The sequence below is a fragment of the Corvus kubaryi genome, unplaced genomic scaffold (assembly GCF_017639235.1).
Source record: "Corvus kubaryi isolate FWS band 111438036 unplaced genomic scaffold, C.kubaryi_AGA036_p1.0 37308, whole genome shotgun sequence".
Taxonomy (NCBI): Eukaryota; Metazoa; Chordata; class Aves; order Passeriformes; family Corvidae; genus Corvus; species Corvus kubaryi.
The window spans coordinates 22,895,286-22,920,239 of NW_024581096.1; the positions used below are offsets into that span (position 1 = coordinate 22,895,286).

At 37.6% G+C, this 24,954-nt stretch overlaps 1 protein-coding gene across 4 annotated transcripts in view; it reads left to right on the plus strand.

Moving 5' to 3' along the window:
- The window catches only part of AP3B1 (adaptor related protein complex 3 subunit beta 1), a 158,328-nt gene that overhangs the window by 33,836 nt on the left and 99,538 nt on the right, over positions 1-24,954 (plus strand). For all 4 annotated transcript variants that reach the window (XM_042028883.1, XM_042028882.1, XM_042028880.1 and 1 more), the window contains exon 7: positions 8,288-8,467. In XM_042028883.1, the coding sequence (XP_041884817.1) occupies positions 8,288-8,467 (180 nt within the window). The remainder of the gene's footprint in view (positions 1-8,287; positions 8,468-24,954) is intronic.

The following is a 24,954-nucleotide window of genomic DNA, read 5'->3' on the forward strand; positions in this document are numbered from 1 at the left end:
ATTTGCCATGCAGTTGTTTATTCTTGCCAGTATCTCCACTTCTGGTCTGGTAAATAAAGAGGTGTTCTGGCATAATTTCTGTAAATTTAACACTCCTATTATATTTTACCTGCCCTATGTAGCTACAGGTTTTCCATATGAACTCCTGGATGTCTCACAGTGGTCACACACTTTATTTTGTTTTATTTTGCAAATAAGTTTTCCACTTGTATCTAGAAAGGTAACTGATCAAAGAATCAAAGTTGGATTTCAAAGAGAAACCTGATTTGTAAATTAAAACATTCTCTTGTTGCAGAATGGTTAGAGGATCAGGGACATGGATTATTGATAAAGGGAACAAATCAATAACAGAACTGTACAAAGCAAAGGCCTGCAAGCAAAGGCCTGCATGAGAAAAAGCCTCCATGAGAAATGCGTGCGTGAGAAACAAGCCTGAGACCAAAAAGGGAGTTTTTAGGAGGTACAGTGCTGTTCTGATAAAGATGTGCTGACCATGAGAAGGGAGGAAAAACTTTGATCTCTCAAGACAAAACATAAAGCTTGCCAAATGTAGTCTTTTATCTAACCCAATTATGTAGAAGTAAGAATGCGCCTTCGTAAGTTTAATTAAAGAACTGATAAGCATGTATACTTTCAATACTATGTAAGTGCCCTCTGTATTGCTAATAAACAAAGCTTGCTTTACCAATCACATCGGTTGTCTGCATGGCTTCCCCCACCTGAAGTCGTCATTCTCTTGTTCTTCTTGTTCAGGTCACTAATTTAATGAACATAATCCTTTTTGACTAAGTGAAAGTATTAATAGGTACTAGATAGTGTGTTCATCTCCTATTTGCCAAGTGTTTTTGTAACACATACGGCTGTATCCTGCATTGTTGTACCACAGTCAAGGTGTTCAGAGCATAAAGGGTGCTGTTCTCTAAAAGACATCCTGCAACTTCCACTGAAGGGTTACTGAAAGAGGTGTGTTAGAGCTTAATGGCTCAGCAGACAGTTAGTTAGGTCTCCTGACTTGACAGAGGCCTTTGAGCTTGTGTGAAGTTGCACATGCAGTGGTTCTTCATGTATTTTTTGTTGTGGTTCATGCTCATGGTATACATGCAATCTGTGAATGTGGGATTAGATTGTTAACATATCTAGAGGAATAAAGGGCTAAAAAATACCACAAAAAAGTAAAATCCCTGAGTTTTTACTCTGTTTCCTAGGCCTTATTCCGTATGGTAAATGGTTATCCCACACCAAGTCATTTACACATTTACTTCAACAAAAAAGTATAGAGTAGGTTTGGGTCTTCTATCTCCTTGGCATTTGGAATTACTTTTAAGGAGACAATGGGCTCATTGCCTAGTATGTGCTACAGTTTTGGTGCCTCCCTGACGCTGAATATTGGACACCATATTTATGAAGATACCAGTGAAGCAATAGCTAAGATTATATACTAGACTCAGGTCTTCTGCATTTGTTTGGAGACGTACATGGTTAACAACTTTTTGCTCCCTCTTATCCCTCTGTCTATTCCCTAGTAAGGGATTCCAGCCCTGATTCTAGTCTGGGCTGACATCTCAGCTTCAAAAGTCTTACTCTTTTGAGAAGTAATATGAAGACTAATTATTTCAAAAAGAAAACATACAGATCTCTCTTTAAGACTCTCTGCATTGAACTAAGCGTGCTCTTTGACCCTAGACAGCTTGTGGTGGTCTAAAATAGATTAGTCTCTCTTTAATCTTTCATAGCTTTGGAAGGACTAGTCTAGCATGGCAAAGCTTTATCTTAGGTAGTTACCTTTTGTCACGTACCACTGAATGTTCCCAGAAAGCCTCCACATTTGCTAACAGAATGTGAGTAGTGCACAAGTGTTTTGTTAGCTGGTGATTCCAATCTGAATAAGCTTATTCTTTGCCCCTAATTGGAAAACAGCAATTTGCTCACAGTGGGGAAATCAAGAGTGCCATTTGTAGCTAGTTTCAGCCTTTAAAATTGGAGGAGATGCAGCTGCTTATAGATGGTGGTCCTTAAGTACAGGTGTGTACATACGTTGCCTTAGGCTGTCAGTTTTATAGATCTTAATGAGGCTGCATCCTGGGGAAATTTGTGTTAATTTGATTCATCTTTTTGAATTCTTTAAGGGAAGCTGAACTTCATACACTTAGCCTAAAAGAGAAAGCTCCAACATATATTAAGAAAAAGACAAGTGCTTTTAGAAGGTATTTTGCAGTCTTGCTGAAGAAAGTTAAGTCTGTTTGCTGCCATAGGAATTCTACAAATGGGACCAAACTGTAAAACAACAGCTTTTGATCATAGACTTACGAAGTGTCTGTATTAGATTAATGGTATGTCTCAGCTTTTTGAAGCTTCTGTTGCCTGTTTGACAGTCAAGGTGCCTGAAATTTGTAGGGTGATAATGTGGAACTAGAACTATAAATGTTTACTCCACACTGATCTTCGGATTCCTTCTACTTAAATGCATAGCAGCTGTTCCCTTACATTAACATTAGTTGTCATTTCCTGCTAGCTCTAATCTAATGTCAGCAAATCAGTTTGTTCATTAAATAGTGTTTTTACCAGAGTGGGAGAATCCTAGTGACTTAGTTGAGTATCAGTGGTTTTCCACCTTTTTTTCACTTGATGGAACTGTCAGGTTACTTTTGGCACTTCTGTGCTCTTAAGGGCTGATAATTGTCAGACATGCCATAACATTGTATATTAACCCCTGGATCTGAGAAAATCCACTGTTGACTGATTATTGATTATTTTGATTAATTTTTTAAGTCTATTGGTATTTTTTGGTATTTTTTCTTTGTAATCCATTTGATTTTTTTTTTTTTTTTTTGCATCCACTTGGTTCAGACGTTTGGAGGGAGAATGTACTTAGTAACATTGACTATCTATGTAACAGTCTAATATTATTCAGGTGATATTTGAGACTGCACTTTAATGAGAAGTAAACTTTTACTCAAAATCTGCTTATTTTCTGTAGCTATTTGACCTCTGGCAGGATTTTTGAAATTTACTGCTGTAATCTCTATGTTAGAGCTAGAATAGCTAATAAATATAGATGCCTCTAAATTTCTGTAAACCAGGAAGGTTTTTCAGAGAGAGCATGCCATTGTATGTTATTAATGCAGTTTTTGTTGCACAGAAAAGACATAATGTATTTCAATTATCCAGAGTCATTTTACATTTGAAATAGCAAGAAATTATCAGGATGGGAATTTTACTATAGTAAAATTAAGCCCCTTTTCAGGCAGAATAGGATGTGTTTTTGTTTTTAGGTCTGATTCAGTAGTAAATTTTAATATAAGCTGAGGTAAGCAAAACTTAAAATGAGATGAGGTCTAACCTTAATCCAGCACTTCATTAAAATTTCTGGTGAGATAAATGAAAAATCACTCTACTTCTTGAGTGTCTTAACACAAAGATTCAATTAAAACACAAACATTCAGTTAACCTAAATTGCAGAATTATCAAGTGCAAGCCATTGTTAACATACCATCAAGGGTAGCTAACTAGGAATTAGTCTATCAACAAATCTGTGATTTTGTGCAAGTGTATTTAAATTTTGAACAGATAAGATGTTTACAAGTATTTTTATTATTGAGGCTTATAAACTCCTAGCTATGTTTTAACCCTTGCTTTACAATTACCTCACATTTTGATAAGCAGATACAAGAGCATGAATACCTGCTCCTTTTGTTTTTCTAGTAATTCTAGAAAATTGAGAAGCTGATGCAATTTCATGTAGAAGGGAAGATAAAGGCATGCTTGTATTCTATGCTAAAATGATTTTCTCTGAAAGTAATATGGCTAGTCATGTGTGAAAGTATAATTGGGTGTTTTAGAGCAAACTAGTTCCCTTTTCTTTTTAGTCAATTTTGTATTGCGTCACTCTAATTCTGTTTTTTTTATTCAGCGATAACCTAGCTTTGACACACAGGGTTTAAGGCAAGATTTGTTGCATAAGTTTCTTTTGGAAGAAAAAGATATCCTGAGGGACTGTAGCTAGCAGCTTGTGTATTTTACAATGCTGTGTAAACAACAATGAAAATTAGTTTCATTAATGATATCTGAGTTACAGAAGGTAAAAGAAAAATAAAATCCATGTTGGCATTGAAAAGGAGTCATGCCTGTTATCCAAACCTGTAAAGCAAAAAGAGCTTGTGACTTACATTCCCCAGTCCATATTAAAGTATCCCAAAATATATTAAAAGCTGCATCTATAAAGGAAATGCAGAATGTAGTTGGGATGTGGTTGTATGGATGATGGGCATATTAAAAATGCCAAAATTTATTGCTGATTTACATCTGTAACTTTGATCAGATTTTATTCTGTTTGGGTACATACGTCTGTTATAATGAATTTATTATTCTGTTCTGGTGTGATAATTTACTATTAATAATAACATGCAATTTAGTATTAACTCTATTTTGGGGGTGAAAAGACCTTATGCAAATATATGAGTATAGAGATTTCTTTTGCAGACTGCATGGCTACTAGATGAAGTGCAAATTCTTTCTCAGTGACATTCCTTTGATTAAAAAAATCATCCTAGGAATTGACGATGGCTTGGCGATGCAGATCTTACTCTTTTACACTAAAAGCAGTGTATTTGGGCATAATGGGAAAGAAAGCTGGCACTCTTCAACAATAGTCTTCAGCTAATAATGTAATATTTCAGTTAAAAACCAAATGTGTGGGTAAGAAGATGTTTTCTTAACTTATTGATTTCACGTTGGTAAATGCTTCACTTTTGTGGAAAAAAATTACTGAGTTTGTGCCGATGTTTTGTTGTGATAGGTCTATTATCCAGCTATTAGAAGATAAATGACTGATCTTTTCCACTTTCCTTGCCTCCAGAAAATTGAAATAAGAAGGGGAATATCATTTGGGCTGTATGATTAGGGCAGGTGGGGTGGCCATTAATTTAAGAGAGAAGAATCTTGGCAGCATGGGCCAACTTTCACTGTATTATCAATCAAATCTCGATGCACTTCTTGTGATGACCCAGCACTCTCAGGTTTTTGCAGCGTTAATTAGAATTCATGACAAAATAGATGCAAGGAAACATTTTGTAGCCTTCATAATTTTATAGAAAATTTATTGTTATTAGAGGAACCATTTGCTTAGTGTGATTTTTTTCATTACCAGCTTGTCAACTAGCTTAGATAATCTGGAGAAAATATGAACTCCATAGATTGGGTGTCACTTTTGTTGATGGTTCATATAGTTTACCTTGGAGCACAACTAATGGCTGAAGTTCATAGCAACAGCACAGAAAAATGTGGCACCTAGTGGAAGACAAATGAACCATGTTTATTGCTTTAATATAAAAAATACATAAATGGAAAGCAGCATTTGAGTGTGATGAGCTCATTGCTAGTTTTGTTGGAGTGATTTATATTTTCTCTTTATACAAAAAGCTACTATTGACACAGTGAGATGGAAATTAACTGACTGTTTTTTAGAAACCGGTATTTTTTGGTTTTATGTTCTGATTGAATCATTTTGTTTTAATTTTAAATACTTTTATGGAATGTTGAGCATTTAATAAACAAAGATTATTAGCTGTTCCACTGATGTTTAGATATATAGTAGGATCATACTATAGGGGAAACAGTGTCAACTAGAAAATAATCTCTTATTAAGAAAACATTAGGAAATTTTCTCAGAGAAATCCTCTTACCAGTGCATTTTCAGTCTGTCACATTCTTACTTTTTTTTTCCACTTTCAAATGAAAAGCTTAATTTTAGAAAATACAATAATGGGGAGAGAGGCATGATCTTAATAGTGTCATGATGAATGGCAATTCCTGGATTAACTTGTAAATCTGGGGACTTGCCACAGGAATAAAATGCTTGTTTATCCGGTGCACCTCTTGCATTTCATAGCATATGTTCAATTTTTTTACTAATGTCTTTTAAGCATTCACAGGTGATAGCATTCTCATTGTAAACTTGAGTAGGTGACAGATGTAATTATTTAGAATTTCTGTATTCCACTTTGACTCTTTCTTTGTATTAAGTTGATGTGTTTTATTCATAGTAACTGAGTTTTTAAAAAACCAGCAGTGTTTATAGGCTATATTCTCAGTTTTAAATGATCTGAGTTAGTGTTATATGTATTTTATGCCAGCTTTCAAACTAAATCATATCCAAATGAAAGAGAAATACAGCAAAATGTGTGTACTGAACTACTAGTAGTAAAAGACAAGGGTACTCTCTCTAGAATTACTGTTGGAAATCTGTGTCAGCCTTCACCTATGAACCTAAAAGGGTATTTTTAACCATCAGACTGTGACTATTCCGATAGTCATAAACTGATCTGTGTGTCAATCTCTCTTGTCTCTGAGATGAAGCAGTGACCTACAAAAAGTCTCTCTATGAGGTCTTAAAATATTATCTCTTCTTCTAAAACTTCATGTCTGTCATATTGTCCTCTGCAAGCTAACCTTGACTGTAGTTCAGAGTTCTGCATCCTGATAAAGGGACTTCTCACTTTTCCAGTGGGAGAGCTTCTCAGCTTGTGTGGCCTAAATGAATACCTGCTCAGGACAGATAGTGATTTGGAATTAACCACTGCCTTCTGCTGAGCTTTGAACACCCACCTGAGCATCAGCTTGCTGCAGTTTTTAATTACAGATAGGTTACTGCTGCAGCACATTATTAAGAAGAAAGTTTAGTATGGCAACAGATAGAAAAGAGCTTTTGTTTTTGTGATACAGCAAATTATTTTAGATGTAAAGTATATTTAGCTCTATCAAATAATCAGATTTTGCTGCCTGGAATGAGTTGCATTCTTGTTGGGACCAGCAGGTACCAGTATGTGGATGAGGCTGGAGACAATAAATGCAACTTCACGTTTATTCTTATTGGTAATTCATAAAATCCCCACAGAGAGCCTGAGACTTGTTTAGCATAATAGCAGGACTATATTCCGGGCTGTTTTCTTTCAATTGTAATGTTGAGCGCATACTAATAAACCACATGTCAGCCAAATACAGGGAGAAAAATGTAACATATGAATATCATTGTATTTAATATTTTTCAAAAAGTACCATTTCAATAAACTGCACTTCTATTTAATTGCTTACTTTAAGTCATTGGGGAAATTATAGAGGTTGAAATGCAGATCCCTAGTGCTCAGATAGAATATGACATTAATTTGCTGCCAGAAGGCTATACTGCATGCATGCTAACTGCATACATATCAGCTGCTTCATATAAAGTATCATCATTTTAGTTATTTGACTTGTACTCTGACACAAAACAAATCTTAATTAAAGCAATTAGAAGAGAAAGAACACTAATCCCAGGCACACAATTATATGTCCTGTTAAGGCATGGTCAGCTTTTAATTTTTTCTCACAGTTAAAGTAACCTGCTGACAGAATTTTAACTGGAACTCCAATATATGTTTCCTCCCATTATTTTAAAAGAAAATACCCAGGCAGAAGGTTTTAGTAATCTTTGAGGTGTTAGAATGTTGATAATCTATTTAATTTTCTCATGAAAACAAAGCTATGTTGCAGTCATAGTATGAGGTTCTTTGTGTATGAATAAAGAGATTTCTTATGAAGGCAAAAAATTGTGTGAGAACGTGGCAACATATAAATGATGCATTCCTGCAATTATGTAACTGTTAAGGAAGTGCTGAACAACATGCAGAAATTAGTTTTGCATTCTTTGGAGAAAAGTTCAATTCTGTTGTGTTGCTGATTTTTATGCCCTTTTTGCGGGGGGGGGGGGGGGAATGTATTCATGAAAATCTAAACACAAAATTTTATGTGACAGTTAATTTTGCCATATTGAGGGGGAAGTTTGAGTTCCACTAATACCCAGGGAACTTGCCCCAGCTCTTCTTTACTTTGATCTGGCCAGTGTTGGTAGAATTCCAAAAGATCTTGGTGGTCATATGTTTTACTTCTTGTTGTTTCTCGTTACTTCTGAGTTAATTGCAAGTTCTCTGTTAATTTATTTGGAAGCTAAATCTGTAAGAAAAAAAAAAATTATGCTTACATTGCACTGCGTCTTCAGGGCTGGTAGCTAAGATTTATGTGTGTAATAGAAATAGCCAGTGTTTCCTCTGTTCTAATAATCTTACCCCAATTCTATTCTAAGTAAGATACCATTTCTCTGGGCTTATTTTTTGTTGTTGCTGTTTTGTTTTTTTTTTTTGCTGAATAGAGAAAATTTGAAATTGCTGAGAATTGCTAGTATTAATTTTGATTCTCACTTGTGGTCTAACTGTAGAGCTAATACTGACCTTCTGGTTTATATTTTGTTTTCTAGCTGGTAGCTGGGAGTGTGGTGATGGCATTTGAGGAAGTGTGTCCAGATAGAATAGATCTGATTCACAAGAACTACCGAAAGCTCTGTAACTTGCTGGTTGATGTGGAAGAGTGGGGTCAAGTTGTTATAATCCACATGTTAACTCGGTATGCACGTACGCAGTTTGTAAGTCCATGGAAGGTAAGTTTGTGACTTTTTAAATTACTGTTTTGAGCCTGCATTCTGAATTATTTCCATTGTTGGACTTACTTAGTCTTTTAAGATGCATTGCTAAGGAGACTTTAGTAAAAATAGAGATCAAATACGTAAGTCTTAGCTTGCTAAGACTTCACTAATACAAGGCACCTACCCTTCTTCAGAGCCTGAGAATTCTCCTTCCAGGGCATAACCTTTTCTTATTTACGCATGGCACATCCTGTGGGCAGTAGAGAGACTCCTTTTTCTGTGGTTCCTTGAGCCATGTTGCTTTTTGCTGTAGACAGTTTTATATGAGTCAAAACTAGAAACGTTTGCCGTTCTGTCCTGAAACTGGGTAGACTCTACTTATATTGTAGATACCCAGTATCGCTGCAGAACAAGCATTACATTACTTGTTTAGGCTTTGTTAATGTTCTGAGGCACTGTGTGAAGACTTGAACATATGTATTTGAAATGTGAAATGTCAAAAAAGATGTGGTTATTTTCATTTATATTGTGTAAATATGAGTATACTCTTTAAAATTTATAAAAAGAGGTCTTCAAAACACAAATTCTCTCACTTCTTACAGTAAAAAAGGGCACAGCTCAAGAAATTAATGCTATTAACGTTGTTTTAATACAGATCTAACTGTGAATAACAATTTAAATTAAAAGAATACTTCTGGAAAGAACTGTATAAAATTGCTTCACAGCTCTGGTTGTTCGCATTTATTAAAGGCTTGGGGATGTTACTAGTGTTAAGTTTTACCATTTAATTTGAAACGCATTCATGTTTAAAGATGTACATTTTAGTGCAGATTTTTGTCATTTGATTAGCACATTAACAATTTTTTTAAGATTTCTTTTTTCAGCGTTGGAATAGGGAATGACACCAACTATAACTTTATCATTGAGTTCTTTTTAACTGTCTTTTAATATCCTTTGCCTGGGAGTCAAGACTGAAATGCAGTGCCATTCTGTGTTAATATAAGTGTGATTTATTATGTGAAAATAATTATAAGGAGATATAGTTGGACAAACAGTTAAGTTCAATCTGATTTAGTTTACAATTATATTCACTCCTTCTTTAGAAAGCAGGGATTATAATGAATATAGCAAAAATGTCTGAAGTAGATCTGAAGTAGAATCATATTTCTACGCTACCAGTTAGATTCTGAAACACCCTTTTTCATTTCTGATGAAAATTAAATTGTTTGTAAGAACACATCTTCCCGGAAAATTGCTTAAAATAAGAAAAGTATTTTTAGATAATGAGGCATTTAAGTTATATGTTTTCCTAATGTCCTTGAGGCAGTGTTTATTACATGTTGATTATTGGAAGAAGGCAACTTGCATTCTTCTTTCTGACATTTGGAAGGAATCAAAATTGATAATCTGCTGTACCTTAAGCTACAATTCCACAATGTGTTTCAGCCAGTTTTAGTCTGTAATTGGACAAAAGGAAAGTTGAAGGGGAGGATGACTTCCTATCTTGGACTGAGAAGTTGGAGGTCTTGATGGGATTTGGTTTCTTTATGACTCTAAATGTTCTTTTTTCACTGAAACTGGATGTATGACAGTTGCTGCTGTGGCTTCTGCTCTAGGAATTTAAAAGGTTTGTGTGACAATATTGCCTGTGCCAACTTAAAATTAGTCATCAGTAGTATAGTATTAATAACACTTCGTTTTCACTTTCACGATCTTCAGTTTAAAATTTAGTTTGTCTACCTACTCAGCAATTTAATTAGCAGATTTTTTTTTTTGGTACGAGTTGAAATGCATGCCTATGTCAATATATTCTTAAATGAACTCATCATACAACAGGCCATCTTGTGCAGTAGAAGAGATTTTTAATTTAGTTTATTTGCATCATTATGGATCAGTATTTAGGCTGTTTATATGTAAATGTATGATTTGAGGAACAATTAAGTGTTGACAAAGTAGATTGCAGTCATATCAATTGCAGTGCATTTTCCATAATTTTTCTAAATGACAACTTTGATGATAAATAGTGGATGCCAAGTCAAAGCTGATTATACAGTGCACTAGGAATTCATGGCGCTGTCAGGGAGAAGACCGATTGACTTTAAATTTACATATTAATGAGAAGATTTGTTAAGAGGGTGCTTGACTATAGAAAATAACAGCATATTTATAGGGCACGACACTTTATAAATAAAGCTGATGCAGGAAAATGGAAATTAAACCTATCAGATTAATAAATTCAAGGCTGCTAAAATCCATATTTGCATTTTTATTCAGTAAAATTTTCCCTTACTTTTTGAGGAACATATGTTGCTTTTGTTTAAGTTGAACTAATTCCTAGCAAGTAATGGTGTAATGTTTGGAACTGATTTCTTGAGCATTTAGAAATCTAAAGAAAAATTCTGAATACTTACCAGTTATGGAGAAAGATCTTTCTTTTTTTTTCAATATGCTTAAAACTGTTGCAATTACCCATTAACCAAGAATACTTAGTTTTTTATTCCTATTCCTAGCTTCTTTGAAGAGTATAATTTTTAATTCTAATTGTGAATGCAGTAAGGAAGAATGTTCTTGGTTTATCCTATTTGTTTTAAAATACTTGGAGGTGCTTTTTGAATAATTACATGTAAATAGCAGTTTAAGAATAACCCTTTTTCTATATGAATTGTATGTATTCAGCTTTAACATGTGTTAGCTGAAGTGAGACAAGATGCTCATATTCTGGAGTAAAAATAGCTGCTTGGGACTAGAGCCAGCCATGAAGAATTCCAGGTTTTCTGGGAAGTAACATACCTCATAGCAGATAAAACTGTGTTGCATTCCAGCTCACATGTTTTGTCTTGCCCTTGTTGCAGAAGTTGTTGGGTCTGCCAAGCCGTTTGCAAATATCTCCTGAACCATAACAGCTTGCAGCCAAATACATAAAGATGTTTGAAATAAACTTGTTGGTAGTTTTCATGAATGTATTGGGTTGCAGTCTAGTGGTTCAGGAACTGCTTTTCAAGCTGTTCAGCCACCTCTGTTTCTGCAAGGAGGTGAGGATTGCAGAAGGTAGGGACTGCTTCAGCTGTCCTGGTACATAGATTTACCACCAAACGTCTGTGACATTTGGGAGGGCATCTTCTGAAAACAGCTGACTTGATCAGAAGTTTCAGTGGCCTTTGTGTAGAGCAAAATGGAACTAGGAGCTGTAGTCCTGCAAAAAAACAGTGACTCTCAGGACTGTTCAGCTTCGTTTCAGATAATTGAAGATTACGTAAGTAGACTCTCCTGGTGTTCAGTTGGAATTGGAAAAAAGTGGTGAATTCAGATTGATCACGGACTTCAGTCATTACCAAGTTCCTGATAAATGCGTGTGAGAAGCATGTCTCAAGCTTACATTTTAGGATTAATTATTGAAGTATTGCTCAGTTTGAATTGCTCAGAATTTGGCATAATTGTTGTGCTGGGGGGAATGGAAGGGGGAATTAAGCATGAAGAAAACAATCTGAAAGAATAAGGACTTCTATGAGAAAAACATGAAGTGTCTGAATGCCTATATATTTAAAAGCACGAATCATGGAAAGTAGCCCAGCTCTCAGTAATTACAGGAAGAAACAGATTGAAAATATTTATTTTGATTGATAGTTCTGACCAAGTATTGAGGTCCCTTCTGACCTCAGCTGTTCTGTGATCTCTTCGTCTTTTGTTAAATGCTTTAAGATGTTTCCTGCTCTTGCAGTACTTTCTTAGTATCTTTTAGTCATGAATTCTTAGTGTATGCCATACAGGTAATGGTTATGTGTGATGGAATTCAGTGTCTAATGGCTGCTTAAGAAATCTCAGCAGGATCTAAAACTGCTTTAGAAATTTTTTTGTTGTTGTTGTTGTCTGTGTTGGGGTGTGCATTGAGGAAACTGTATTTGTGAATTATAAAGCTTCAAGCACAGCATACAGAAAATAGTGTCTATCCTTTATTTTTGTAGAACTTGTTAATAGTGTAACGAGCATCCTGAATCAGTTCTGCTGGTTTACTGAAAGCTTAATAAAACTTCTAAATCCTCTGCTTAGACGCTGAGAACAGAAAGGAAGGGTGTATTCAGGGTCATAGCCTCCAGTTAACTAGGTTACCTAGATAAAGCAGTAAAAATGAAACAAGTTAAAATATTTTAGAAGTATTTTGTATGTATATCATTAATTTAATAATTAATCAGCCTGAATACACGTTTCCCTTCTTTTGTGCTCCGACTCAGTAGAGAATCTACAAGTTTTATTATTCTCCTCTGCAGTAAGGAGGTGAGTAAGGAGCCATAGATAGATATTTAAGAAATATTCAGAATAGCATTCAATCTTTAAGAATAAAATTAATCATGATATGGTGTGTATTACTTACTTAACCTATCATCTCAGTGAAGGTTAAATTAGGAAAACTAGTTTTAGGGTGAAGTTGTCTTATGCTACTAATTTATTCCTTTCTTAGTGTATCCATCAGGATCTTCAGTCTGAATCGGGGCACTCTGGATTCAGTTACTGTTTCCCTCTTTCTCTGGCCAGTTCTTTTAAATGTGCACAAGGTGGGGTTAATGTACAATATAAGATTCACTTATTTGAAGATACTTAGTGAAGCATTTGGGGCGTAAAATGCACTGGCCAGCTATTTTAGTGTCACATCAGTTTTATTTTTTCCTATCGTGTGCTACTTAATGAAATGAGAATAACCTTAGAGCACTGATTTATAACAAAAAAATTACCTCAAGCTGATTGTGGAAAGTTTGGTTAAAAGAATTAATCCAGCAGAAGAAAAACTGAAAAGAGGGTTAATTTTTGGCCACATTAATTTCCTGTTTTGTTTTGCTTTGTGGCTGCTAAGCACTTACTGTTGGTACAACAGAAGTACAGTCTGCAGATAAAAATGCCATTTGTCTTTGCAGCAGAATGTATTGCTGTGGTTTCTGTCAGTTCCGTGATAGAGTTGCAGTGGAACAGCAGCAGTGTGTAGAATCTATGTAGGCAGGTTCTCTAGGACATGTGTATCAACTCAAATTAAAAAAAAGGAACCCTTTGTTTTCCCACAAATTTGACCAGCAAAGTTTCCATGTTTCTATGCAGTACTGTAGTCTCATCTTATTGACTCAGGCTGAGGTTCTTTTTATTATCAATATATAGGATAAGAGGCATTCTAGCCATCTCTTGTGAATAAGTTGTCAAAATTGGTGTTATCTCTGTCTAGATCATTGACTTACAGACACAAAAATTAATTGGAAGCAAACAAATATTTTTACAGAAATCTAAGTAACAACTCTGTAACTGCTAATCATTTTAAATTAAAATATCAGATATTGCAGATCCCCATCACTCCATGAGCCACTAAAGTTCCTAGCTTTAATTTTGGCCATTTGAATTCTATTTGGTCATGGAAAATTGTGTAAGCTGTATGAAATGGATGCTGTGTTAGATTACTTTGAGGCCTTCCTGGATGCCAGAGTACTCATGAATTTTGTTCTGGACATCTGTCTGTGGAATATTACTCTCTGTCTAGTAACTTGTGTGGCCTTTTCAAAATTGTACCAGGATTTTCTCTGGATAATTACAAGACTTGTAAAATAAGCTTCTTCAGCTACTTTGTGAAAGTAAATCTTTATTTAATCTTTTCTGCTGTGTGAGGAACACCTGTGTGAGGTTAGAACTCTGCTTTGAGAAAGCTTTAGACTCCTGAGTCTGAGCCCGTACACTTCCTCTGTAATATCAGGTAGAATTCTTGATTGGTTGTGGCAGCTCTCTAAAGGACCACAGGAATAGTAAATATAAAATACTTCAAATTATTTGGATCGTTCATCTCTTTGATAGTGTATGCACAAGTTTTTTGCAGTTTATGGTTGGAAAAGTGCCAGACAAGAAGACTGGGAGTAACTGAGTCGTGACTTGTAACAACATAGTTGTTACCACCAGTTGTTAGCATGAGAATACCATTAATGTGAATCAGCAGATGTTTTAAGATGCTTTCAGCTTCTTTGCCTACTTAGGTGTTACAGTGGAGGAGGAAAAAATCCTGTAATGCAGGATTTAATAGCCATTGATGATGTTTAGATGAGTACGTCAGACTGTCTGGTAAGGGTAGCAAACTGCCACCTTTCAGACTGCCAACCTAAGTTAGGTATGGTTATCATTCTTCAACGATTTAAGTTGATTTTGTGTTTTAAAAATTTGAGTCTCCTAATTAACATCTTGAGCTATGGAGGTAGTCCAAATATGGTTTAAATATTGGATACACATTTTAGTAGTTGTAAACAGTCCTAAAGCTACATTAAAATGAAAATATATGAGTATGTTTCTATATATGGGAAATGTTCTCTTTGAATTTATGTTTTAAAATCATGTATTTTATGAGAGAACAGGAAGTTGAGTTGCTCTAGGACGTATGCATGGTTTGGTGTAACTGGAGTGTGTACTCAGAACTCTAGAGTAAAGGAGAAGCACTCTGAGCAATTGCACTTCTGTACAGGAACTGCACTGTGAGTGACGTGCAGTTCTGAAGATCTGGGACGTCCCTGTCCCTGCATACCTTTTCTGTAAGTCATGAGAGGTGGTGACTACTAATTCTGGAGCATGTAGTACCCTCCTCTTCGTTGCAGTCCCAAATTAACTAAGAATTAACTGGTATTCTTCGTGGTTCACTTACTGTGCAGCCCTGTGGAAGAATATTCTTGCTTGGCAGTTGGTTCGTATTTGTTTGCTATCTTGATGGCTTATACTGCCTCTTCAGATACTTAAATTCATATTAAATTTTAACCTGAAACAAAAGTCAAACATTTAACCAAACATCTGAATACAAATTCCACTTTAATTTTTGAATTTGAGGGTAAAAAAAGGTGAACTTTTAGCTATAAGCAGATGGTATCTTTTTTCTTTAATTTGTCCCTTCATGTTTGCTCCTTCTTAATTTTATCTTGCAATGTTTAGTTTACCCCTTCCTGTTCTTTCTTTTACTTTCTTCCTCTTATGCTCTAAATGTTTTTTCCTGTTTTTGCTTTGCATCTGTTAATCGTTGCACTGGCATCGTGCCTTTTCCCTACACTATTGAAATGAGGGATTTTTTTTTCAGTAAGACAAAGCTATTTTATGACTCCCTTCTGTTTTGAGGAGAATGAAATGGTTTTGAATAAATGAAAGTGATCTAAAAGTCATAATGGATTATTTTAGTTCTATCTGCAAGTGTCACAAGACTATTACAACAGTGATTGCACATTTGGGGTTGCTGAAGAAAGATGTTCATTACTGCAGCATATTTAAGTCCTATCCCCTATTTTTAGATACCAGTCCTAGACTTAATTGCTGATTCTTAGAGAAATGAAAATGCATACTTCTTCAGTTTTCACATTAGTTTACTGTGAAGTTACTTAGAGATGTTACTGTAGTTGTGGTACACTGGCAAAAAATTAATGTTCAGTGGTCCTCAGACCCCTGCTTCCACTCACATGATCGTCTTGTCTCAGAACTGTACTATAAAACTTTCATGAATATGGGTTTTCTGAAGAATGTTCTAGGACTGGTTTTTTTTTAATTTTCATTAAGCTTTTATTTCATTACCTTTTCAAGTTTATATTTAGAAATTATGTTATTGGCTAAGTGAGTTTTTAAAAGCCTCTGTAAGGCTGAATTGAAAGGTTTGAAGAGTCTTTCGGGTAATAAATGAGTTTACGTCCTCATATTGTTTTGGAAAATTGTGGGGCTTTTTTTAGAATGAAATAAACATGTACATCTGAACTGGGATTATACAGGGTATTGCATAGATTATAATATTATTAGTAAACTACAAATGAAACTTGATTTATGTATTGTTTATATTGAAACTTTTATATATGCTGAAGTGAGCTAAGAATGATGTAAGTGAAAATGCCTTAATGTTAAATTTCACCTGCCTTAGTCAGATTCTCAAGACTGAGTAGATGTCTTAGTTCCTTTTTGTAGCTTAAGTATTAAAGCTCGCTATTTTTAAAAATTGGAGTCTTTTTATAGAGAAGGCTTTTTTGAATTGCAAATGAAATCTCATCAAACTAGTAGAATTTTATTGTGTATTCCTTAGCTGCATTAAAATTTGGGTTTTCTTAAGAAATGTAAAAATGTTTTGTTGGGTATGAAACATGCAGCTCCAGAGGTTAATATCACAAGGTAAGGTGACTTGAAATACAAGTCCTTTTACTGAAAAATGCCTCAAAGTTGCCCTGGTGTTAATTTCCATTACTACTTCAATTTTTGTTGACTGAAAGCTTGTTTATCTCTTTATATAGCTAAACTCTTAAAATCCACAAATGTAATTGTGTGCAAATCTCTTTATCAAAAACTCAGAACTAAAGTAACAGTTTCTATTGTAGTTTACTGGAATTACATCGTATATTCTATGTAATTATGTTATTGTATTACATTTTCAGTTCAATTCCATTACAGTCATTTGAATAGAGTTGTAATCTGAAAAGTGGTCCTTGGAAGAGGGTACCATATGAGTTCAAGTCTGTTTCAGTGGCTTCAGATGTGCATAATTCTACAAGTCCAACTGACCCCTTAGGTTTTCCTTCTGACCTCTTTATCCAAATGGTAGTAAATAGACTATGGTTACAATTGAAGTAAAAATCATAATATATAAGCAAATCAGAGTAATATAATTATTGTCTAGCAGTCTGTATTGATTCTTCATTTCATTGTTGTTCACTTAACTGAAAATGTGTATGTACTTTTTGACTTGCATAGAAGCAACAGGTCTGGTCTCTGCAGAACTGACAGAATGCAGTGTTTGGTAATGTGATAACTTTGTAACAATATTTTATAAAAATAATATAAACTATGTATTATTATTTATACAGTGTTCTACTTAATCATTGCATTCTGGAGCTTCTGTGGCTGCCTGTTTGTTCTGGAAGCCTTCTTACAGATTCTTCCTTGATAAAAGACATGTCATATCCCATATGCTTCACTACCGGAATATTTTTGTATTTTGTGAGGCAGAAGGGATAAATTAAGTTTCTAAAGGTCTCATTCACGTTTAAGTAACTTTGTTGCTGAAAGCTGTAAATGCATGGTGTCCAAGACCACGTAGAGCCCACTGTTCTGGTCTGGTGAAAGCAAAGACACCAGCTTTCTGTCCATTCAGGAATGGCTACGGCTTGTAATCATTTCTGTAACATGCATCCTGGTACTGTGACCCAGCGTGTTTCTCATTTGTCTTGTAATCCCCAGCCTGTTCCTTTCCAATGATTCTTAACACATGAGCATGAGAAGTTTGTTAGGTGCTGAAAATTGTTTTCTTTCAGTGTAACAAGAAAATGTTTCAATAACTATTTTTAAACAGGAAAATAGTTTGATGATTTACTGGAAAATTTTGTCCTATGGAAAGGTAAGTATCTGAAAACTTTAACCTTTAGAGAGACGAGGATGTGATAATTCTATGATCTATCTGGGGTGTCCAGTGTTGTTCAAAATGCTACAAGATGCCCTTCCTAGTCTTCAGTTGTTGTGGATCTCCTGTAGGCTCTATACCTTCAGAATCTGCCAGATCCATGCAGGTTTTTTTCATATTTGAGGGAGCATAAAATGGCACTTGAGGCTTACACTCAGGCAGTTGAGATACTCCCCTACTTCTACGAGGCCATCAGAGTATTTTATCTGATCATTACTAGGTTCTGGCACTCCATTCACAGTAGCACAAGTTTTTATCACACAACTGATTATAAACTGCAGCTTACCTTAGAAAGAGTCAGTATACTTTGCTGGCTGTTTAGTACTTGAAAGAAAACTATTATTTATGGAGTGGATGATCTGGTCCCTTTATTCTTTGTCTCTTCAGCTCCTTTTGGCTTTGTAAGGCAAACTTGTCAAACTTTGCTTTTGCTTTCTAAAGCCTCTCTTCAGCCAGGCTGCAAATTATATTGGTTACACTTTACTATCTCAAGTGTTTTTATCGTGTGAGATTGTGCCTTTTTTTAGACTACTAACAGTTCTTCTTGTCAAGCTTTACATACACTGACAGACCTGAATCATATTCAAGGATTGCCTGTTGTGGAGGAGATGAGTACTTCTACTAGCATATGACTGCTAACAAGTGGGATTGGTTGAGGTCTGCTCTTCTGTCAGAAGTGTCTCACAGCTGATCAACTGGGTAATGATAGGTCTGTTCTGGTGTTCTGAAACTCATCTATAGAGCACGTGGAAGGATTTAGGTAGGCATGTTCACATAAAACATCAGACTTCCAGATCTATCTTGCATAACTCATTAATGCCTTAAGTGGCAAACTGTTCTATGCATTGCTTTTCAAGGAAACTATTTTTCATACATCAGGTGAATACTGATCTTGATGGGCTAAAGTAGTTTTTGGTATTGCAGTCAAGTTCTCCAAATAGTGAATAGTACTAAAATTCTTCTTACCTTCAAAACCTAGCTTATCCAAAACTCTCTTGAGAACAGTTCTTGGAAATACTAGAAAGGTCTCTGGAAGATAGTGAAAATCTTGTTTGCCAAAGATTTTGCTGCACGCGTCAAAAGAAAGCTATGAGTGTATTTCCTTATGAATCTGAGGAGAGAAACTGAAATTTGTAACTTGAAATAATTTGTACCTAACCAAGGAATACAAATACTTGAATCACTTTTTCAATACAAGATGGAGTTAAGGCTGGCAAAGTGGGCAAATACTGTGTGTTCACACTTTGGATATCATTGAAGCTTTGTTTTAACTCCATTTGTGTTGGGGTCTCCTCCCCCCACCATGGAGCCGTGGGAGAGGGGCCCTGGGGACAGACACGGGGTTTCCCTGCCCCTGCTCAGCCTCGTTCCCCATGGGTTGGTTTGGGTTCCCTGATAATGCCAAGGACCCTGGGGTCCCATGACTGAAACAGTTCCTCGGCAGAGCCCCGGCCACGCGGCTGGAGAAATAAACATCTCTGAAACATCTACCAAGAATCCGTCCATATATATTTCCTTTCCACGGGACTCCTGGTTTGGTATATGCATGTTGCAGTATCCCCATTGCAACATGTGGGTGTGTGAAGCTCTGTTTGGAGGTAATTGTAGCATTCACATGATGTGTTTTACCCTAAATGGAAGTCACATTCTCAACTTTTCTGCCATATTAAATGTAGCTTCTAGCAAAATCTCAGTTAAATGTTAGGTCATTTACTTAGTGACTTTAAAAACAGGCTAACGGAATTTGCTATCTGTCAGTTTCTTCATTGAAGCTGTTAATACTTTATGAAGATGTCCCTAAATTGTATGTCTAGAATAATGTAAAAAAGAATTATGCACGTTCCTCCACACTAAAATACTCACTTCTCTGCTGTGAATAAATTGTAGTAGATGGGAAATGCACAGAGTCTATTTGCAATTCGTAGTCTGGAATACTGTGGTCTCAGTTTTTAATCATTTTACTTTCCCAGGGTTCTGAACTCTTTAGTCATTTTGCAATTTAGAAAAGCTATTAACTGCACAATTAAATCATGTGCTACTGCAAACTGTTAGGTGTATTTAAAGCAGTTTGACTAACAACTGCCACTCTTCTGTTCTGTTCTCCCTTTACCACCTACTGCTTTTGAAAATTCAGTAACTCTAGTGATCCTATGACCACAGAGTGAGACAGATCATTTTACTGATCTTGTTGAAAAAAAAATCCTTTTAAAAAAGAAAACAAAACAACAAACTTCTGTTGGACTGATTAGTCTTGAATCAGCTGTGAAACTGCATTTAAAGGGATTGAAATGACGACAGAAAGCATTGGAACATTTGAATCTACTCCCAGAACTCTCATGCTAACTCTCCCTTTTCAAAAAGGATCAGAGGATTGGTTTTATGTCTGATTAAGTTGCTAATACGTACTGGTTATCATCAGTTTATGTTCTAATTAGACATCTGTGAAAGTAAAATTTGAGAGTCACCCATATTTAGCTTTTCTTGAGGGATGTGTAAAGAGGCATATTCCACAGTCTAGTGTAGTGCACTATAGGTAGTGAAGATTGGAGAGTAAGTGCATAGGAGATCATCTGTCAGTTGTTGATTCAGCTTTAGTTAAAAGAGTGTCTTGGTTTGAAAGACAGGTGTCTGCTAAGGAAGGCAGGAGCCCTCTTTGGAATGGCAGATGCGACCCCCCTTCCCTCTGAGTTATTATAATTTTGAAATCAAGGGGCTTTTAGGCAAAGATGTGGGAAATAGGAATAACAGTTCTTTACTATTATATATCTATGTGTGTATAACCAGTCAAACAAACGACAATAACTCTGGCAGTAACAGCAAACAACCACAAACCCAGTGCCAGCCTTCTCGGCTGTCAGGCTATTTCCCCTCGGGTGCAGTTCCGCTCGCAGCCGGCAGGGGCGCTGGCGGCTCCCGGTGAGCAGGGCAGGTGCGATGGTTCCCCCGCGGCTGCAGGGGGCGCTCCGGAGCGAGCTCGGGGAGCACGCGGCACCGGTGCCCTGGGATCCCGGGAGGGATGGAACAAAGGCTTCACAAACCGCTGGGCAGCCGATCCCAGTGTCCGGCCGGACCCTCGGGAACAGCAGGCTGGAACAGCAGGGATGAGCACAAATCCTGGGTGGCAGACGAGGTGTATCCAAACAGGGAACCCCCCGGAGGTCTGGGGAGACAGGTCGAGCACGGCCCACAGCATAGCGAAGGCTCGAAGCAACGGGGCAGGGTGGCCACAGCCCGGCTCCCAGCAGGGCAGGGAAGGCGGGCTGGGGATCCTGGGGTTTTTCTCCGCAGAGGGAAAAGCAGCTGACGAAAGACAGCCTCCCTCTCCTGCATTCAGGGACTGACTAATCGAACACCCAGGTGAAACAAAAGAGTAGCTAGAAGTACTCCACCCCCAGTGGGTAGCTTTTGTTTTTCTTAAGTACCCAGCAATTTGTCCCCCTAGCAACACCTATGGAGAAAATTCCTTTAACAAAAAAAAACCTAGGAGAACTAAAACCCCAACAAACAGAAAGACTTTTCATCTTCCAATGTAAAGAGTCTTACTTTCAATCTGCTGCTGGCAGGAAAAATACTAGTGTTAATAGTACTTGTATCTCCATTATACCCTTCTTCTGATGGAAGTTCAAGATGTTGACCTAGTTTCAGTGTCACGCTGTTCTGGTTGCTTTTCTTCTCCAGAACACCATAGCACTACTGTTGAGCATGGAGGCACCTTCTTACATCTCTGCACAAGGCTTTCTGCTTTTGTTAGATCCAAGAGGCTTTGGTTGTGCTTGTCCCCCTGAAGCTAGTTCTGTGCCACTTCAGAAGGGAATTGCTGCTTGTCCCAATCTCTTTCCTTAGTACAGCCTTCAGTACTTGTACTATAAGGTTTATCTGGGGATAAACAATTCAGCTAGGTGTCTTAAAATGAGATTTTGGCTTGGTGGTCTGAATTTTTGGCTGTAATTTATTGTGTCTCAGTTTCAGGTTTTCTACCTAGGCTTGATATGAGTGAAGAGAATCCTGGAACTGTGTTCTATAAAGAAATAAGCTAGGCAGTGATAGCAGAAATTCTAATAGTAACCTAGTGCATGCCAAAACAGACTTGCTTACTCAGGTAAATGCAGACTTGTGAGCTAGTTGGAAGAGGCAGATGAAATGTTGAAAAGGCAGATGAAATATTCTATGGGCAGGTGAGAGATGTTTCACAGTTAGATAGTCTTCATTCTCAATTTAGCGGATGCCTGCTGAAAATATAACACAGTGGAGAGGAGCCAGTGCAGAAGGTTCCTGGAATGTGTGGAAGAGAATGCCCTGACACAGCTGGTCAGGATGTCAACAAGGGAGGGCACCCTGCCGGACCTGTTGTTTGTGAACAGAGAAGGACTGGTAGGTGATGTGGTAGGATGGTTGGAGGCTCTCTGGGCCACTGTGATCACAAAATGACAGAGCTTTTCATTGCTGGAGAAGTAAGAAGGTGTGCCAGCAAAGCTGCAGGGGGAAATAAAGTATTAAGGATGAGGAAAAGACTGAGGTGCCTTTTCTGAAGCAAAGAAGGCAATAATTGTAAAAGCAATTGTTCTTGAGGTACCCAGCCCCTGATCTGTAAGACAGAGAGGAGGAGCAGAATTAAGCCCCCATAATCCAAGGGCAAATCGTGTGCTACACTGTTTCTACATGCACAAGTCTGTGGGGCACATAGCATCCACCCAGGGGTGCTAAAGAAGCCAGAGCCTGAGCCACTTCCCATCATTTAGCAACAGTCCTAGTTAACCATGATGATCGCAGTTCATTGGAAGTTGGCAAATACGACACCCATCTACGCAGAGAGTCCAAAGGAGGATCTGGCAAACTGTCAGGCTTGTCAGCTTGACCTCAGTGCTGAGAAAGGATATGGAGCAGGTCATCCTGAGTGCTGTTACATGGCACATACAGGACAACCTCAGGATCAGGCCTAGCCAGCATGGGTTTGTGAAAGGCACGTCCTACTTGACAAACTTGACCTCCTGGTATGATAGGGTAACCCACTTAGTAGATGAGAGAAGGGCTGTGAATGTTGTCTAACTGGATTTTAGTAAAGCCTTTGATAGTGTTTTCCACTGCATTATCCTGGAGAAACTGGCAGCCCATGGCTTGGATGCATGTATATTTAAAAAAGTTGCTGGATGGCCAGGCCCAGAGAAGAGTGGTGGTGAGTGGAGTTACGTCCAGCTGGCAGCCAGTTACCAGTGCTGTTCCTCAGGACTCGGTACTGGGGCTAGTCCTGTTTAATATTTTCACTGATGACCTGAACAGGGGGATCAAGTGCTGCCTCAGTCAGTTTGCAGGTGACACCAAGCTGGGTGGGAGTGCTGATCTGCTGGAGGGCAGGAAGGCTCTGCAGAGGGATCTGGACAGGCTGGATCATGGGCTGAGGCCGATGGTGTGAGGTTCAACAAGGGCCAGTGCCAGGTCCTGCTCTTGGGTCACAACAACCCCAGGCAGTGCCACAGGCTGGGGCAGAGTGGCTGCAAAGCTGCCCACAGGAAAAGGACCTGGGGGTGCTGGTGACAGCGACTGAACGTGAGCCAGGGTGTGCCCAGGTGGCCAAGAAGGCCAATGGCATCCTGGCCTGGATCAGCAACAGTGTGGCCAGCAGGACCAGGGTAGGGATTGTCCCCCTGTACTTGGCAGTGGTGAGGCCACACCTCAAATCCTATGTCCAGCTCTGGGCCTAGAAAAGGCACTGACATCCTGGAATGAGTCCAGAGAAGGGCAGTGGAGCTGGTGAAGGGTCTCGAGCACCAGGCTTTTGAGAACTGGCTGAGGGAGCTGGTGCTGTTTGTCCTGGAGAAAAGGAGGCTCAGGGATGATCTTATCACTCTTTGCAACTGCCTGAAAGGTCAGGGTCAAGCAACATGACAAGAGGAAACGGCCTCAAGTTGTACCAGGGCAGCTTTCGATTGGAAATTACAAAGAACTTCTTTGGTGAGGGTTGTCAAGCACTGGAATGGGCTGCCCAGGGAAGGGGTAGCGTCAGCACCCCTAGAGATGTTTAAAGGCCTTGTAGGTGTGGCAGTTCAGCACATGGTTTAGTGGTGGACTGGGCAGTGCTAGATTAACAGTTGGACTATATGAGCTGAAGGGTCTTTTCTGATCTAAATAGTACAATGATTCTAAACTTAACACTTGTCTTTCTTTGGCATTGAATATAGTCAGTAGTTCAGCTTGATCTTAAGGGGTTTTGAGTGATTGTTTTCACACTGCCTGGTAACTGTTCTCCATGTGTGGGATGGTTAATAGAATTTGGAATAACAATTCTTGTACACCAAGGAGCTGCAGATTTTTTATCTTAGTCTTCTGACTCTTTTATATAATACTTTGCTTTCTTTTCCATCACAATGTACAAATCTTGCAGTATTACATGTCCTCTTTGTCTTAGTAGGTCCTTGTGACTACAAATTCTGTGTAATTAGGAGTTCATCACCTTGATGAATTTCAGTTTGTAAGTTCCCTGGGTGTTGTCATCATCCTTTGTCTGGAACATAATTATTTCCTACCAGATCTTAGGAGATCTGAGAGAGGAGGAATATTCTAAAATTGCAATTAAATACATGACTATGAGAAGACCATATTAATACTTCTGCTGTTGGGATATGAAGAAGGACCTTAATCAGATTTAAATTAAGAGTGTTTTCATAAGAGGCTGCTTTATATTGGAACTCTGCTGCTCCAAGTACATTCCAAACAAACAATTCTTAAAAAAAAAGGTAAGTCAGAAATGTGAGAGCTCAGGCTGTTTCTTTGTAACAGTTATTAATGAGTTAAATACTGTTTCCAACTCAATATTCCTGTTCAATTCAATAGCACTGATCTGCATGTCAGTTAGCAGTCAAGGCAAGGACATTGAAGACTGCAATCAATGAAGATTGAATTCTCCTCCTCCTGTTAGAGGAAGCTTCTTCAGTGCAGGTTGTGATGCACTGGGATCAGGAAGTTTCCTTTCACATTGCCTGTCCTGTAGGCAAGGGAGGAATTCAGTTACCAGTGGTCTTGATATAGCATCCTGAGTTTCTAGTTTAGAACTGTGACTGCCACAAAGATTTATGGGAAG